At 53.4% G+C, this 18,383-nt stretch overlaps 1 protein-coding gene across 1 annotated transcript in view; it reads right to left on the bottom strand.

Moving 5' to 3' along the window:
* ABCA13 (ATP binding cassette subfamily A member 13) overlaps positions 1–18,383 on the bottom strand; it is a gene marked incomplete at its 5' end in the record, with an annotated part of 245,529 nt that overhangs the window by 117,023 nt on the left and 110,123 nt on the right. The window contains 5 exons of the mRNA XM_081079377.1: positions 484–641; positions 4,529–4,725; positions 9,233–9,451; positions 11,564–11,744; positions 13,280–13,414. Coding sequence (XP_080935503.1) covers positions 484–641; positions 4,529–4,725; positions 9,233–9,451; positions 11,564–11,744; positions 13,280–13,414 — 890 coding nt within the window. The remainder of the gene's footprint in view (positions 1–483; positions 642–4,528; positions 4,726–9,232; positions 9,452–11,563; positions 11,745–13,279; positions 13,415–18,383) is intronic.

Below are 18,383 nucleotides of genomic sequence, written 5' to 3'. Positions count from 1 at the left end.
GACCCCACGAGGGACCCTCATCCGACCCCTCCTAGTCACATGGCCCTCAGGACTCAGTGGGGCGGCTGGGTCGCTGAGCACAGGCCCCCCATATCACTGCCTCCCTCTGCAGCCCCTGCCTCACAGCACAGGAAACCCTGTCTGTCCCCAAGGAGCCCTCCTGCCAGTCGGTCCCCTGGCCCAGAAGCCCCTCGCTCAGTGCCCTCGTCCACTCCTGACCACCCCCCACACACAATGCCGTCTCACCCCCCCCACTTCACATTTCTCTCTTCCTTCCTTGCTGCGCCCTCCCCTCCTCGTGTACTGAGACCCCGAGGCCCTCGTGCAGAAGCCAAGCGTCCTTTTCTTTCATGTCCCCTGAGACCCATGGCAGTGTGAGGCCTGGCTAGTTCAGGAGAAATGCTCATTAGGTCCATCTGAATCCCACATATGAAATGTCCCCTGTGCCCCGACAGGAAGATCCCTGAGCCGCTCATTTCTCACCTGTTTCGTGAGCGTCAGGCTGAGCCCCTGGCCGTAGGCCTCCGTCAGGCAGGATGGGGGTGCCCAGCACCGCAGGCGGCCGTGCTGCAGGATGGCCACGCGGTCACTCAGCGCCTCTGCCTCATCCAGATGGTGCGTGGTGAAGATGAGCGTCCGACCTGTGTCCCAAGACAGACAGGGCATCAGAGCCCAAGTGACAAAGGTGACGGAGGCCTCACCCATCCCATCCTTTAGAGGGAGAGCCAGGATCAAGTAAAGGATCGTCACCAATTCTTAAATCAGAAAAATGGACACCTTGGGGGCCACCCCACAAACTAGAGGCCTGAAACACTTCCTACACGGCTTCCCCTCAGGGCTCTAACACAGTTTCTACAAACCCTCCCCCACCGTGAACCAAAGAGGGTGCCCTGACAGGCACACAGGCTGGGACTGAGGCACAAAGCACGAGTCCCTGTGCCACCACCATTCTGTAAGGTCACTGAGTGGACGCAGAGCGGAAATCAGAAGAAAGTTCTGGGGGGCATCTCTGTGTCTCCCAGTAGGCGGGTCCCCGCACTCATCTTCAGGCAGTAATCTCACGGACACTTGAGGACAAGGCTCTTTTCTATGAAGCGACTCATGCATAAAATCGAACAAGCGCTGTGTGAAGGTGGGGGGTGGCCATGGCCCAAGCTGTGTCCTTTACAACCAGGGACGATGCGACCACACAACTCATTCGTGACATGTGACGGGGTGGAGCACCTGACACTTCCATGGGAGAGTCCCAGCAGCCCCGGACCACAGTGTTCTGGGAAGTGGGAAAGGGCAGCCAGGGGAGGGGAGGGAGCACCGGAGTGGGGCCTCCCAGAGACGCCATGCATGTGACCACTATTTGCAGACGCGTGTGAAGCTCATATGTGGCCTCTGTGAATCGGCGTCTTGTCGTGTTTTGCTCGCTTTGCTTGGGGAGGGAAGAGCTGGGACTGACCGTAGCCGGGCAGAAGCAGGGACACTAGGGGCGTTTTCACAGGGGAGCTCACTTACGGAGCGGAAGGAGAGGAAGGTCTCGTGACTTCTGCCTCCACACGCCCCACTGGGTGACAGCGAGCCCCATTCCACCTGTTCTATTTCACTGACTAGAAACAAACACACTGGTCCTTATCTCAAAATCAGAGTTTCCAAGAGAGCAGGCTGAACATATTTTTGAACTCCACTTGATTTTATATCTTTTAATAGAAGAGAAAGATGAAAAGACTAAGATTTTCAATTCATCTAAAGAGAAACTGTGAAAGCAGCCCCGGGAGAAACAGGTGGGGTCTCCACAGTGACCACCGTCACCACAGGGGTGTCCCAAAGACCAAGGCCAACCGCCCGCCCGCACAAAAGTCTTTCCAGGCTAAGAAAACGTGCTGGTCCCTGATTTGGATTAGACTCACTCGGGTTGGTGCTGCTTCGACTGCAGGTGACACGTCCCCAGACAATGAAGTCAGCAAAAAACAAGTCAACTGGAATCTACATTCCTAGACAATATGGGTGAAGTTCACACGACTTTGATCCAAGATGGCTTCTCGGTGGATGTAAGGCAACACAAGAGCCCTCCCAATCCTCCGAGGACAGTGTTCCTTTGTAAGACGCAGCTGCACCGCGCCCCCCCAGGCTGGTGGTCCCCCACATTGCCCCAGCCGCCAAAACGCGGTTCTTCCCACATTCACCTTCTCTTGTCATTTTAATAAAGATCACGGGAACCTGTCGCTGACTGAGCACGCACTTCCACACACATTTACTTCTCACCAAATCCCATGAGATGCACCCGTCTCCATGAGCAGCCGGGAACACCGAAGCCTGCGGAGTCTGCGTTTCCCCAGGCACACAGGACTGCAGAGCAGGCCCGTGACGGCGGGGAGGGGGGCATGCCGCTGTCCTAGCTAGCACAGTCTGCTGTCCTTCCCTTCCTTACTTATCCCCCAGCCAGGCATGAAGGAACTGGTAGCAGAGCCGCCCACGAGCTCCGCAAGCGTGACCCCAGCGGGAAAGGGGCAAATTCCAGGAAGCCTGGGCCCAGGGCAGCGTGTGCCCACAGAGGACGCCTCCCACTCCGCAGGGAACACTTGTTGTGCGGGGTCCTCAGGTCTGTCTCACAGGCGGCAGCGCAGGTACCTGGAGGCTTAGGGCTGTTTCCACAAACGCCCTCCATTTTGACTCCTGAAAACCTTTTCCTGCCAGCACCGCCTCCAGTCCACTTACAGCCTATTGATGCTGCATTTCACAGGCAGGAAGGTCATCGCAAAATGACGGAGGACAGCGAGGGCACTTAACTTCTAACAGCAGAGCCTCGAGAAAGCTGTCTGTTTCCGAAAGTTCTCATATCTGGCCTTCTGAAGTCACATTATGCTCATGACCCAGTGGCCGGTGGCTAGCCCCTGGGCCCCATCTCGCATTTCCAGAACAAACAGGAGCAGTGGGCCTGCCTACTTAGCTCACACCGAGATTCACACGTCGGGGAGTGCGGGGTCAACGCACTGTCTCTCGTATGTCTTCTTCAGCCCCACTTGGTGGCAGTTTTAATCAGTTTGACCTCACATAGCATCAGTCCCTATAAGAGGAGTGCAGGGTCTCTTGCATAGAAAGTCCATGGTTTCTTTCTCCTTTCTGCCTCTCCCACTTCTCTCCCCAAAGGGGACTTAGGTATGTAGAGAAGGGGGGCTCTGTGATGTTGTCAGTGAGGATGGTTAGGGTCTTGGGCACAGGCCACCAGCGCCGTGTGGGCGCTGGGTGACGACCGACACCACCTGTCCTGCGCCTTCCACCTTCGCACTGTGGGCGAGGCCCCTGAAAGGCTCAGCTCCAAGCACCACGCTCTGCAGGCCCCGGCCCGGTCCAGCTGCCTGCTGGCCTGAGTCTCGGCCCCGGCTTCCATCCAGCTGCAAGGCCCACTTCCTCACCTCGTGGCGGCATCACGGGCAGGCCCTGTCTCCACTGGTACCAAAGCCTGTGGACCCATCAAAGTGTGGGACACAGGCTGGGGTGCCTCCCCGGGCCCCAGCGTTCTGCTGGAGAACTTGGGCATGCTGCATGGTGCCACTGACATTTTCTGGGGTGACTGCCCGCCCCCGGCCAATGGCAGGAACAGAACACCACCTTCTTTCACAGGTGTTCCTGCTTCCTCCCCTGTCTCCTTCCACAATCCCCCTAACTCTCTGGGACAGAAAGGAACAGGCTTGTCCATCATTCTCCTCTCTGATCCCAGCCTTATGCCTAAGCTTTAAGTGACAGACAAGCATCTTTTCTACGCTAAGTAGGGAATCTGATGACCCGAGTCTTGTGGGCACAGCCCTCTGAATGGTAGTGAAGGGGAGGGCTTCTTTCTGTTTGCATTTCTTAGGTAGGAAATTCTTATGTCCCTCAGAGATGTAGAGGCTTCAGGTCAAGTAAGAAGGTTTTATACTTAAAAGGCACAAGAGAAAAGCAAACCAGCGTTGTACGAAAACCTGTGGTAACCTGGCGCGGATGCCCGGGCACTGGGTGAGAGGCACCAGGACGAACGAGCTTCCTGTTCTGCGGCGTTCTCCAAGTCAGGGGGTGCCTATGAGATCCCCACAGCTGTGCTTCCCAGCTGTCAGTCACAGAGAACCAGGGGCTGGACATTGGTCACCTCCCCTCTGATGCCCTCGACTGGACATTCACCGCAACGCACGTAAGGAACAGAACCTCTAACCAGAGCCCCACGCCCCGCAGCCCGAGCCTCCTCGGTGGCTGGAAGCCTGTCTCTGCCCCTTTTGATAATCTGCGACTTTGCAACGGTGGACAGGATGGCAGGGTCCAGTCTGAACTGAAGTCATGAGTAACGAGCGTTGCTGACAGCACCTTAGGAGAGCCTCCTCCCAGCGAGCCGCCCTCGCAGGGCACAGACGGTCCGTAACAGATGCATTTCTACAAGCGTCTGCGAAAATCTCTTTCTGAAAAGGATGACATGTCCTTCTTGGGATCGGCTCTTCACATGACAGACAGCGTGCCTTTCCCTGCACAGACCTGTGGGGACAGCAGCAGAACGAGGCCCCGCCCCTACCTTCTCGGTACTGGAGGAGAATGTCCCAGATGTCGCGGCGGGAGCAAGGGTCCACCCCGCTGGTGGGTTCGTCCAGGACCACGGTCCTCGGCGTGCCAAGGAACGCAATACCGAGGGACAACTTCCTCTTGAGGCCTCCAGACAGGGCACGGGTTTGTTTCTGCTGGTGTGACGTTAACCCCACGTCCTGAAGAGTCCTGGAACGAGAGAAGGCTGCCATGTCCCCGAACCCCTCAGAGACACGCTTCCAATGCCACCCCACAAATAATGGCTTCAGTGACCTGGATCTCTGCAGGCCAGGGGCACACCCACGAGGACCGGAAGCCACTGTGCATGCGTCCGGATACAGCAGCGTCCCCTTCCTGAGGGTCACATGGGACTGTGCCAACTGACCAAACATGGGCCCGCTCGGCAGGGTGGGTGTTCTCCCTGGAGGAGTATTTCTCTCCATTCTACCCTGCCCCCCCGGCCCCTCCAGTCCCTGCAGACACCACAGAGCAGGGAGGGGTGGCTGATGAGCCTGTGTGTCAGGGGGAGCAGGGACCCGGCCCCCGCGCACAGCGGAGCGGGCGTGTGGTCAAGGCCCTGGATGAGGGCCCCGTGCAGAGCTGTGCCAGTGTCTGCCTGGCTCTGTGCGTGGTACGCTCCCAGAACACCAGGTGCCATCCCGTGAAAATAAGCCCTGTTCCTGGTCCCCCTCAGGGACCTTTCCCGCATTCCAGATGCCTCCTAGGTGGGGTCTCGCCTCCTTCTCGGGGTCCACACCGCTCACAAAGAACCTCTCCTGTCACAGCACCCGTTGACTCCACGCAAACAGCTCTCTCTCCTCACCACTCACGTGTGGAAAACCAACATTAAGCAGCCGTCCTGAAACCTGTCCCGGTCCTCCGCCCCCAAACGAGTGACCATCCCCGCTAAGCTGCAGGCCCGTTCACAACTTCCCGGCTGGCTGCCAGCAGCGGTCCGTGTGGAGGCTACACAGGACAGGAGGAATCCAAGGGCTCCACACGGCTGGGCTTCAACAACTGTGGGGTCCTAGAAAGTTCCAGGAGCCTAAGCAAGGACAAGGGTGAAATCCCAAGGACATGCTTGTCTGCCCACTAAGTAAATGTCTCATGTCTGTTTCGTGATTTACGTATTTCCCATCCTGACCCAGAAAGCGCCCACGCCAGCGTCTCTGTGTCCAGGTTTCAGTCTACCCACTTCACCTTAGCCCAAGTGCATTTTCCACTGGGTGAGTCTCCACCTAAATTTAGAGCAGCAATTTACGTCCCTGCTTCCAGGAGTTCCCATTGCTGACAACACCCCACCTGGGCAGAGAGGACAAATGACTCATTTGCAGCAGGCAGGCGTCCTGACCTCTATTCCCAATGAGACTCCGGCCCCAACACCTCCCCACCTGGGTGACTCCAACACAACAGAGGAGGTGAACCTGATGAGCCCCATTCAGTGACATTAACCAGAGTCCTGCATTCTGTTTACCGTGACCTCTGCACTATCCCAGCCTGGACCTTATCATCTCCCGTAAGCACAGCCCCACCAGAGGCCCCAACCACGCATTGTCATGCAGGGTCTCAGCTCCCGCTCTCCGCACAAGGACACAGGACATGGCGAGGCCAAAAAGGAACACCCACGGAGCCATGGGTAGGGGGTTCACACCACTACGTCCTTGATGGCGGCTGGTCGAGACACAAAAGCAAACATCCGCCAGTACCCCAGCGAGGGGTCTTCCTGCTCCCCAGTCTCGCTGGCGGCCGGGCGAGACACAGGAAGTAGGACCCACACGATCGCAATCGCCATCCACTGTGGATTTTACACATCCTCTCCTGAGCGCATCCTTTCTCCCAGTCACCCTGAGCTCCAGCAATCACTCAGCCCCACAAAACCCAGTTCTCCACTGCCTTCCTCTCCTTCACTCCCATGGTCTGCCTCCTACTGTCTTACCTGGGTCCATCCCTCCCGACTAGGTTCCTTCCCACCACGAATGGGACAGCACGCCGGCAAGTCTCCCTCCTCTCTAGTTACCGCCACTGCTTGTTCGTTGGAAACACCTTTTCTGGACTTCCCTTTTCCATCTTTACACCGTCCCATCTCTGTTCCTTTGCAGCAAAACTCCTGGGAAGAAGTATTTCCAGTTCCTCTCCTTCCGTTCTCCCTCTGACCCCAGTCTGACCTTCCTTCCCAACATGCTGTGAAATGCTTCACCGAGGTCACCAGTGGCCTCAACATATAAATCTCGAGGTCACTTCTCAGTCTTCATCTTACTTGATCCTTAGCGTCCGATGTACTTGACCAGTCCGCCTCCTTCCTGGACTTGCCTTCCTCCTCCCACAGTGGCCTCTCCTTCTCTCCAGTGGCCGGTCCCTCCTCTGCCCTCTGTCCTCTTCATCTCGGGGTGTCCGGGGCTCCGGCCTTTGCCCTCTCCTCTTGTCTACCTGCACTCACACCCCTGACCATCTCATCTCCATCACAGATTGGCCTCCACCCAAGTCCCCTGGTCCGCCAGAATTCTACGTGCTGATGTTCACTACATAACAACACCTCATTGACTTACGGCCTGAGCCAGGTCCTCTGAGGCTCCTCTAATCTTCTCCAGGCCAATTAAAGGCACCACAGTAAAGACCTGACTCCTGACAGGAGCTCACTCGGAGGACCCCCAGGGAGCCTCTCTCCCCTGAACTCACACTGGAATGAAGCTGCACATTACGGAGACCAAGCGCTCCGGAGCGTGACACGGAGCTGCCGGCTCTCCCTCGAATGCTGGCAGTCTGCGTTCCCTCTAATTGGGAGCTGCTGCACTAAAACATGATCTCACTCTGATTGCTTGTGTGCAAATTGGCTTTGTTGCTAGGTAACACAGAGGGACCTGGAGACTACCTGGGCTGCCTGTGCCCAGATGGAAGGCGAAGCCGTGCGGCATTGTTAGGAACCCAATTTATACCCAGTTGCGCAGTTTGCTGTGGTCCAGAGTAGATGGGATTTCCCTAAAACAGGGGCCCAGGATTGTTTTTAATTTCGCTTGTACCTCAACAGCTCGCCCTTTGGTGCTGCACGGCCACTCTGGTCAACTGCCCACTCGGGTGAGGTGGGCTTCCACAGCACAGTCACTGTTTTCCTGAAAATCGGGAATCAGTCACACGATGGTTGTGACCAGCCCCTTCTGAGGACGTGCTGAGATGAGGACCTGCCCCCTCACAGCAGAGAGGAGCCTTGCAGAGGTGACAGAAAGCATGAGAGGAATAGGGAGAAGCAGCCGAGGGCAGCGGGACGGGTGGCCGGAGTCTGGCATCTCCATGGAAGGCTGTGACGAAGGTGTGAGCTGGCTGCTGGTGATGGAAACGCAAAGCAGCAGGGAAAGGGAGCCTACGCCGGTGGGACAACCGGGCAAAGCACCGTCTGAACCACTTCCCTCAGTTTCCAATAATATCGCCAAGGTACGTAAAATGTGTGACAACTTGAAGCCTCGGTCCCCTTATCTCGTGATGGGGCTGGAAACACCAAGGGAGAATCCCACCAAGGGAGCAGCGTGTGCTGACATTCCGCGTGGGCACAGAGGACAAAACACCCCGCCCCCAGCACACTTCCACCTCCGTCACAGCCTTACTCTAAAATACAAAGCCTACAAGAGCCTATTAAAGGAACCGGAAGCGGCGATGGGTAAGGGCTTCCCAGATCCCATGTGCTCATGTGTTCGTTCGTTCACACTGACACTGACACAGGCCTGGCACCTGTTCTGTTTCGCAGGTAAACTGAGGATGAGGAGGCCGCACACACTCCTGCCTCGCGGCCCAGCCACACACAGCGGGAGGGGGCGCAGCGCCGGCAGGCGGCCTCCACCCAGCTGCCACTGCTCCCGGGCAGTGCCACTAGCCCTGGGTCAGCCCTTCCCCTGCTACTGTCCTCCCTCCGCCCACCCCTCCAAGTTCATCCTCCAGAGACGCCACTTTGTTTTCGGACCAGGGACCTTGGGGTGTGCCTTCTCCCTCTGGTCTAAGCTGCTTCTGGAGTCCCAGTGAGAAAGGAGGTTGTCGCTTCGCCTCGCTGGCAGTCCTGGCTACCCCACGCCTCTCCCCATCACACGTCCTCACCTGTGGGTCCTCCTTGTGCTATCTCTGTTTGGTGCATTCGAGCCTCCGCCTGCACCCCCACCCTGCCTCGGGTATCCAGGTGACCACACGGCCTGCCCCCCCGCTGCCCTGAACACTCTTCACATCAGCCTTCCTGTCCCCCCCACCGTAAGTCGGGCTCTCACAGCCTCCCGCCCTCAGCTGCCTCTGTCCAGACTGTCCCGTGACCCTGCTATCTGTCCTGCGGTCATAGACAGACCTTCCAGACCTCAGGCTGACCATGCTGTCCCACCCACGATCGCCCACTCGCATGACAACGTCCGACTCCTGAGCTGACCAGCTGGGCTCCTGACAGCGGTGCCAGGCCCCTCGCTCCACCCACCTGAGCCCACGTTCCAGGCACAGACTTCCACCGACAGCCCATGCCACGCTTTCCCACCCGTGCTCATCGATTCCCCACTTCAAGGGCAAATCAAGTTCAAAGTCTTCCGCGAGAAGCCTTCGATGGCATTCTGTGTCAGAACTCCACAACTAGGAACCACTTGCTAATTGTTTCTTCTCATAAATGGCGACGCTGATGTTTTCTCCACCCTCACTAATGGTCACGGGGCAGGGCAGGGAGAGCGCTGGTACTGACTTGCAGACGTGCTGCTGCAGCTCGGCCCGGGTCCACTGCGGAGCCTTGATGGAAGCGAAGAGCAGCAGGTGCTCGCGGACGGTGAGGTTGTCGAACAGGACGTCCTGCTGAGGACATACCCCCAGCTCCCTTCTGACCGCCGCCAGGTCTGTCTGCAGGTTCTTGCCATTGATGATGATGGTCCCAGAAGTGGGAGCGTACAGTCCCGTCAACATGGATCTGCCAGAGAAACTAAATTAGCAGGGACAACGGAGGTGGCGGTTGCTTCAGCAACCAAGTCCGTCCCAGGCAACATGGCTGAGACGTCGTGCCCGGAGCACTCCCCTCCTGCAGACGGTCTCTACACAGCCCATTAGAAGTCGGAAAGATCACAGCCCGTGACAGCTGCCTGGGAGTGTGCGGTTATAAATCTGACTTCATGTCTACAGGTGAGGAGGCAGGCTAAAGAAAGGGCGCATTTACCTAAGTCCCCATGATTAGACATAAACCAAGCAGAAACGCAAACCGCGACACCCGACCCTGCGGCCAAGTCTTTCCCTTCTAAAGCCCAGGCCACCTGTCCCTGGCAACAGCATAGAAACACAAGTGGCCCAGGCCAGAACCACTCCTGTCCAACATGGCCAGTGGAGGCCCGAGGCCTGCCTCATTCTGCCGCCTCGTTTCAGGAAGCTTATTAGTTACTTTATGCCATTTTCCCATTTTCTGAAAAGTCAGGCATACGCCTACCACACAGCCTCGCAAATCCACTCCTAAGCGCTTACACGGAAGGCATGAAAAGGTGTGTGCACAGAGGTATCTACCTGGATGTTCACAGCAGCTTTGTTTACAATCCCCCAAAACTGGAAGCAACCTCAGTGCCACTAAGCGTGAGCATAAGGGACATGCTGGTGACAAGGCGTCACAGCACCCACCGCGCCTGGGTCTGTGAGCACCGCCGCGTGGGAGAAGCGTGCACGACGGCATTTATAAGAAATCCTTGGAAGTCCAGCAGTGGGTCCAATGGGCGTCACCTGGGGGTCGGGGGTCGGGAGGGTGCGGGAAACCTGGGAGGCCAGGCCCCGTGTCTCTGCGCGGCCCCTCCCAGCAGCAGCCCCACGTCCCAAGCTCATCAAACTGGGCTCTCCACAGACACCACGAGTGCACACGAGTCACTCAACAGACCTGACTGACAGCTGTGGCTGCGCTGTTGTCAAACATTCTGGGGGACACTACAGAATAGTGTGTACACATTCCTTACACATCTCGGGCTCTTTGCCTTAAATGGTGATGAGAGTCCATTAACTGGCCTCTGAGCCTGTTGTCTGAGAGCTGCCGGGAGAGAGGATCCCTAGGACAACCCCAGATGTCCTTCCAACACCTACTAAAGAGGCACAGTCAGTGCCTCGAAACAACAGGAAACTGCAGTCTTAACTCTCATTTCTTGCTGCGCAGAAACGTGCACTGAAAAGAGCACGACACGGAATGCTAGCTTTCTGGCCATTATTTGTGTGACATTTACGTCCCGAAAGTGAAAACACTCAAGCAACACGCAGCGGGATCTGCAGCCCTGCTTCAGTATCCAAGGAAAGAAGACAACTTGCCACACCGTTTTCCTTACATTTGTTTTCAGTATGAGATTTCTGAAGATTTGTGTGTGTTTAGTTTTCTACCTTTCTTAATAAGGTAGACAAGAGTCCTTTTCATTGCTTAATTAAGCAGTCCTGCTGAAAAAAACAAAAGAAAGCAACTTTTTCAAAGAGAAATTCGATCATTTTGGTGGTTTAACCTTAAAAAGCCACCATTTCCACAGCCAGCTCAGGGCTATTCTGTGGACCACGAATTTCTGAGCTCATTACTTCTCTGGGATCACATGATTTGATTCTTTAATCAAATCTGGAGCCAATGGATTCTAAACCAAAACTCAAACTTTAAAACAAACTGCCAACCACACAAAATAAGAACATGGAAAAAAAATACTTGGGTGTTTAAATTGCAAACATTGTTCTGAATTTCATCCTTCTATAGAAATACAAGCAAAGTTAGCAGGAGAAAATGAAAAGGGTCCTAGGACTTTCAAAAACTACAGTAAAAGCAGGTGAATTATCTGTAGGGAATAAAGGAAGAATTAAAGATTTCTAAACTCCATGCTGCTCCCCTGCCTGCCCCAGACGTGCAGGGTGGCTGCTGGCTCAGGGCGCACAGCAGCTCTGGCCAGAGGCCTGTCTTTCCTGTGTGCCCACAAACTGCACTGAGACTCAAAATAAAGAAAGAAACCTGGCCTCCTGTCTCACAGGTAAACAGGTATTTTCAATAATCAAACCCCGTGTTTCACAGAGGTGAAAGGAGACGCACATGACAGTGGTTTTCCCGGCACCGTTGGTGCCCAGCAGGGCGGTGATCTGGTCGCTGTGGAACGTGAGGGTCAGGTCTTGGACGGCCGCCTTGTGGGGCTGGTACTCCTTGGTCACAGACACCAGGGTGACGCCCAGGGGGCCTCCTTCCAGCGTTCCCTTCCCGTTCTGCGGCGATGACCCTGTGAGGGGGTTGCAAACTCAGCAAGAGGACTCCCAAATCCCCAGGTGCTGCTCACACCTCGTATTCCAGCGGACTGCTTGGAGGAGCTCCGGCTGTGAGACGCATGAAACAATTCGAAAGTCTTTCTCTACCAAAATCAAGAGGCAAGTTATGTTCTGGCAAAAATTCAGTGAAAGCTCTGATTGCCAAGTTTTGTACCTTATGTCATCCATTGTATAAGAAAAAGGTCACACACACACGGTTGTGTACACGCAGAGGCCAACAGCAGGCAGGTTAGTTACACACTGAAATGTTCTCACGAACTAGGCTCCCGAGGAGGTGAGAGGTAATAGGTGCTGATTGTGTTCCCAATTTCCTCAAAGATTCTTATTTTACTTGTATAATCAGAAAATTATTACATCACAGTATTGACGTACAATAAAGCCATCCTGCTGGGAGCTTGTTTACCTGTAGGTTCCCTCTGAAGTGATCCTTTTGTAGAAGTGCCCCAGGAACACAGAGGGACCACTAGTCCTGCCCTGTCCCCTCTCCTGTCCCCTTCGTCGTGTGCAGGGGCAGTGACATGCCCTCTCATGGAAACAGTGAATCAACTAGCACGTGTGAACACTTTAAAACCACCTGCTAGCTGCCCACCTTTGTTTCTGTAGTTTATACAAATTCCTGTTAGAATTAAAGCTTCATTTTACTAAATCACAGTTGACAAGAGCAAAGCTCTGAGCCGTCAGTCCCGAGTTGGACCACAGCGGCCGGAGGGGAAGGCGAGTCAGGTAGGACGGTCAGTCAGAACCGGGGCTGGCACCAACAGAAGACGCTCACACCTCGAATGCGTGTTGGAACTCGGCATCAACTGCCAGGTGCTATCTGCACGAATACCTAGGAATAAATGAGCCCCGACGCCCGCACCCCCTGCTGAATGTGAGCTTTCAGGCTGTCGCCCACACCCCCGAAGCAGCAGACTCTTCTTCCTCACACACAAGGCACCTGTCGCATGGCTTTCTGCTCCACCTGCTCCCACCACCTCAGCGCCTTACCTAGAGCCAGTGTGAATTCCTTCCAAACACCCTACACCTTTCCCCCCAACCTGTTTCCATAGGAGAGTCCGTCAGTCCCACGACACGACACGCCTATCTCCCCACTTGCCCGAGGGCTGGTCGTTCAGACTGGTGCCTGGGACCTGTCCCTTTCTGCTCGGATGTGGTTCAATAAACGTTTTCTTTCAGGACAAAGTGCCGTCTTGAAGGGTTTGTGGTTGACATCATGGGTGCTCAAGTGCACGTAACACACGGGCGCTGTAACAACAGGCAACCCTACCACCTGGGTTAACAGGCAACCCTACCACCACGCTGCGTAAACACCCGAGGGGACTCCTCCGCACGTTGCTGCTGTCCCCGTGTTTCTGAGCCACAGCAGCTTGTAAACGGGCCAGGAACCAGTGCATGCGCAGTCAGTTACAAAGGCTCGGCCAGAAACTTCGACCACAACAAAGCTGACCAGAAGGAAGACGACGCGTCCGGTGCACCACCCTCTACACACCTTTACTGTCCAAGTCCGCCCTGAAGATGGGCCCAGCACACACAGCGCACCACCTTTTCACCACCGAGCCGCACATGTCCTTCCAGTACGAGACAGTGAAGGGGAAATACCAGGGCTTCCTGAAGCCGAAAGCTCCTAAAAATAAGGTACAGTTCAAGTCAGCTTATTAGTTTTCTGTTTAGAAGAATCTTTCCTAATGAATGTAAAGTGTTATTCCCTGTGACATGTCCCACATGGGTCCCATACACGAACCAGGGACCCTCTGAGAGAGCATGAGCCACGCGTGGGCCTGACACCCTCTGCTCCACCTGACCAGGGCCACTGCCGGCGCCCCCCAGGCCATCTGAGCAGGCACTCAACAAGCAGGCCGGCACTTCTTCAACATAACTGACCCGCTGAGTGTACCCCCAGGAGAGCCTCGCCCCGCCCATGGCTCTTCTGTTTAGCTGTCACTTTCCTTTGTCACTGTGCCTTGATGTTTGCACAGATTACTAGACACGGGCTAAAAGCAGGAAGGAATTAGTCAATTAAAACCTCTATAGAGAAGAATAGTTCATAAGGCTAACATGTCCATATGAAGCATATCGGCATTCTTTAATCATATTCTCCTAATTCATTCCGGTCCACTTAATAGTCACTTTGCCCTCACCACATGTTGAAATGAGGGTGGACTTAACCATTAACTCGTCTGTTTTCTTTAACACATCCACTCTAGTTAAGTTTGGAGAGTGGTCTGAATTCTCCCATGACTGAGACCTGTGACCATCGAGCTAGGGACAGATATGTGACCTTCACACTCTAACCACACTGAATCCTCATGATTAAAACTGATCACAAGGGAACACGTGTGGCCAGTCACCTTTGAAGTGAAGGGAGACTGAGCAGGTGTTACCCCCTCTTCTGTCCCAGGGGGAGGGGTGGGGTCCAGCCAGGCTTGTCCGAGGACCCAAGGCAGGCGAGCTGCAGAAGCCACATGACTGATCACTGGCTGACCTCTGGCAGTACCTGCTTACCCAACACAGGCGTGCAGCAGGGAGGATGCTTTCTGTCACCCTTTCAAACAGGTTGTCCTTGACTCAAACAAGCACCTCACCTCTCCTCACCTCACCTCTTGCACCTTTTCTTCCTGCACCTGGACACACACGTGGACAATGAGATTGTGGAAATGGAAGGATGTAAAATGCAAGCAGAGACCAGGAAGACTGTTCCGCAAACGCTGGCAGCTGCTTTGCCCTCTGCCCTCAGGCAGCAGTTCCCTGCAGAGACCTCACTCAGGTGACGGCACTGTCACTGCCGGTGACAGCATGAGAGGGCACGACCTGCTGAAAGGGCAGTGGGACTCCAAGGCCTTCTGGTGTTCTAGAGCTCGCATTAGCAGAGGCGAAGGGGACGCTAGGGCTGGGCAGGAGGTGAAGGACCCTGAATGGTCCTGAAAAGGTGCCATGAGGCCTCAACTCGGGTCACGGCTGCAAGGGTGGGAAGGAGGAGAGAGCGATGAGACACCTTCCGGCATTAGGAAAAAGAAACGCGAAACAAACTGAATATTAATGGTGGACTTGCTAATGAAACCATCCCCGCTCTAATCTGTCTGGACTTCTAAAATCCCCCTAATTAATCTATTCCTCTAACTGAGCAGGAGCTGCCAGAAGCAACTTAGCGTGGTGGCTGCTGGCTCCCAGCACTCCGGACGTCTGCTCCTGCTTATCCCTTCACACTGTGTCATGTGCACGCTCCACGAGCACATGCTTCCACCCCCATTACCAACTGCAACGGGGCACGTTATTATAAGCAAAGCCCTCAGTTCATGCCAAGCATCCCCCTGAAGGGGCCCTGCCTGCTGGCTTTCTCAGGCCACGAAACTAATTAGCATTGCTCCCCCAAAACTGACAGCAATAAAAGAAGAACTCAATGAAATTCAACAGATCAAGCAGAACCCGATTTAACTGGAAGCACAGAAAGACGAGTCTCTAAAACAAAGTCTCCGAGAGGACAGATGTTTGCTTGGGAGCCCTCAAGTGGGGCCTGGAGACCTGCACTGACACTGAGCCCTGAAAGCCGGGATGACGTTGGCACTTTGATCTTTTATTTTGCAACAGACTTGGTCTTCCTTCCTAACCAGCCAGTAGCTAAAACTGGTTTATAATAGCAAAGAGAAATATCAAAACCCACCAGAAGACTTCCTAAAGCACAATGCAGAGCTGAGGGTTTGTAACTTCAAAGCGGCTTCCAGGTCCTTCCACCTCTGTGAGGTGTAGCATCCGACCCGGCTGGAAGTCCTGTCACTACAGGTTATAGGACACTTTGTGTGACCTAGTGACATTTCCCTGGACAAGGTACATCCAGTGGACTAACAGAGACTCAGAAAATCAACCAGCGGACCTTTGTCCCTGGCGGGGAGAAAGCTGGTTTTGAGACACCAGAAAGCTCAAAGTCACGAGTGGATGGTAGTGGTAGAAGCCACCGTGAGGCACAGTGGAATTGCAGGTGTCGGGCCTTAGAGACAATGGGCTGGATACTGACCTTCCCCCAAAGGGAAGGCAGAGAACCAGGATCTGGAAGGAACAGGAGACCAGGAAAGAATGAAGAAGGGACACGAGACGGTGGTTCTCCCAACCTGGCAGGAGCCAGTTCACAGCACAGCACACCTGGCCAGGGGCTCTCCACAAGATGCCCACGTGTGGCGTTTACGTGTCCTGGTCCCCTAAGGAAGATGGCTTGTTCTTCTCCTCTGAGTCCCAAGCTGACTTTATTTAACTATTAGAAAACTACAATAAAATGCTCCTCTGAAACCCACTGGCTGGGCAGATGTCCCACTGCCCCACACGGCAAGGAATGGCCCAACATTCACCCCCAGGCAAGGCATTCCTACCACCACTCAGCTTCCCTGAGCTCACCGCAATTCCCTTTACTTCAGATTTCATAGTTCTTCAAATAGGATCTAGAAAGTGTCACTTGTGCACACCAGATACTTCCCTCAATGGCAAAGTCGTTTTTTTAAGATCAAAATATACATACAAAATTCACCATCTTAACCACATTAAAGTGATGGTAAGTACATTCACACCGTTGTGCCATCAATCTCCAGATCACTTTCCCCATCATCCCCTCCCGAGCCCCCAACAGCCCTCATTCTACTTTCTTTCTATATGAATGTGATTACTCTCTGTAGATTACTCATGGTTCTCCAAAGAAATAGAACCAATCGAACAGATATAGCCATATAGACTTCTTATGAGGGACTGGTTCACACAATGATGGAGGCTGAGAAGTCCCACAATCTGCTGGCTGCAAGGTGGAGCACTTTCGGTCCAAACCCCCCAGCCTGAGAACAAGGGGCTACTGGTGCAAGCTCCTGGTCCACTCTGAAGCCCCAAGAGCCAGGAGCTCCAGAGTCTGAGCGCAGGAGAAGACGATGTCTCAGCTCAAGCACACAGCAAATTCGCCCCTCCTTCACCTTTTTCTCCTACTCGGGCCCTCAACAGATTGGATGATGCCCAGGTCCATTGGGGATGGCCATTTTCTTTACTCAGCCTAATCTCTTCTACAAATACCCTCGTACACACACCCAGAAATAATTTTTTACCAGCTGGTCATCCCCTAGCCAGTCAAGTTGACACATAAAATTTCCCATCATGCTAGGTGTCTCATGTAAGTGAAATCATATGGTACCTGTCCTTTTGTGACTAGTTTTTTTTTTCACTTAGGATAATGTCTTCAAGGTCCATTCATAGCTACGTCAGCATCTCCTTCCCTTAAAGGAATGCTCCATTGTACGCATACAATACTTTGTTTATTCATTCATTCATCAAACATGCTTGGGTTGCTTCTACTTTTTGGCCGTTGTGAATACCTCTGTTGTGAACATGAGTGGACAAATACCTCTTTGAGACCTTGCTTTCAATTCTTTTAGAGTTCAATCTTTTGAGTGTTCCCTGTTCTTTTAAGAAGCCTCTTCTGGCAGAACCATTTCCCTATTTTGTCCTCTCACATGAGCTTGATCCAACGACACTTGGATTCCAGTCTCTAGAGCATCTTCTACAAAGCCTGTGACCATGCTCACCTCTCCATCCCCTGACCCATTCGTCAACTCTCCCCTTCCCCAGAACAGTGCTTTTGGACAATTCCGTGCAACATTTGGCCAGGTGGTTAATCCCTGGTGTCCAAAGCTGCCAGAAGCAAAAAGAATCAGAAAATTAATGAAAACCTTGCTGCACACCAGCCATCTGGCACAGGGAGTAGGGCCGGGAAATGGGCAGCTTGAGAGGTGTGGGATGGTCTCAGACCGAACACCAGGAGAGGAGAGAACACACAGCACGCAGACGCCAACTCTGGCATTCGCTGCCTGGCGGGAGAGCTGAGTGGATGGTTCAGAAATCGGCCAGCTCAGACCCAACACGGGCCTGGAGGGCCCGTACCCCAGTAATCTCAACCCAGCCCTCAGCTAATGTCCATCTGTCCTACACGGCACGTCACCCCATAACAAAGATGTGGCTCCTGCCCTCTCACTGCTCACACACGTTTTATTACTCTTCTGTGCCTTCAACCCCTTCCCGGGAGAAGAGAACCCAAATCTCTCACATCTTTTCTTAAGGAAGAATGGGAATAAAGGGTTTTCATCACCAAAACTACTGAATTAAATTATTTCAGTCAACATCATGCTAGTTTGCTCACAAACATCTTTCTCCCTCATATGTAGTTTGTATGCACCTCTCCCCAAAACATTTTTTTTGCTTTCTTTTCCTTTTATTAAATTATTGGGCATTTTTAAAAATCAAAAAATATAAGACATATAGTCAACTTTGTAGTTTAATTAATTATAGGAGAAATGCATGTTGAAAGAAGAAAAACTGAAATAGAAAAGAAATAATTTTTTTTCTTGTTTAATAATTCCTCGTAAACTCCAACCATTCAGAATACAAACCAAACTGTGTATGTTAAAAATTTTTTTTTAAAATACATAAATATTGAGATATGTCTGTTTAAGACTCGATTTGAGAATTTTATCATTTTCTTTCATATACTCATTAAATAGTTTTTATAAGCTTGTAAATTGTCTATATTTTCTTCATTTGGATATTTTGAAATATTGACTTAAATTCTTCTA

Source organism: Rhinolophus hipposideros (assembly GCF_964194185.1).
Source record: "Rhinolophus hipposideros genome assembly, chromosome: 18".
Taxonomy (NCBI): domain Eukaryota; kingdom Metazoa; phylum Chordata; class Mammalia; order Chiroptera; family Rhinolophidae; genus Rhinolophus; species Rhinolophus hipposideros.
This window is presented reverse-complemented; position numbering and strand designations above follow the sequence as displayed.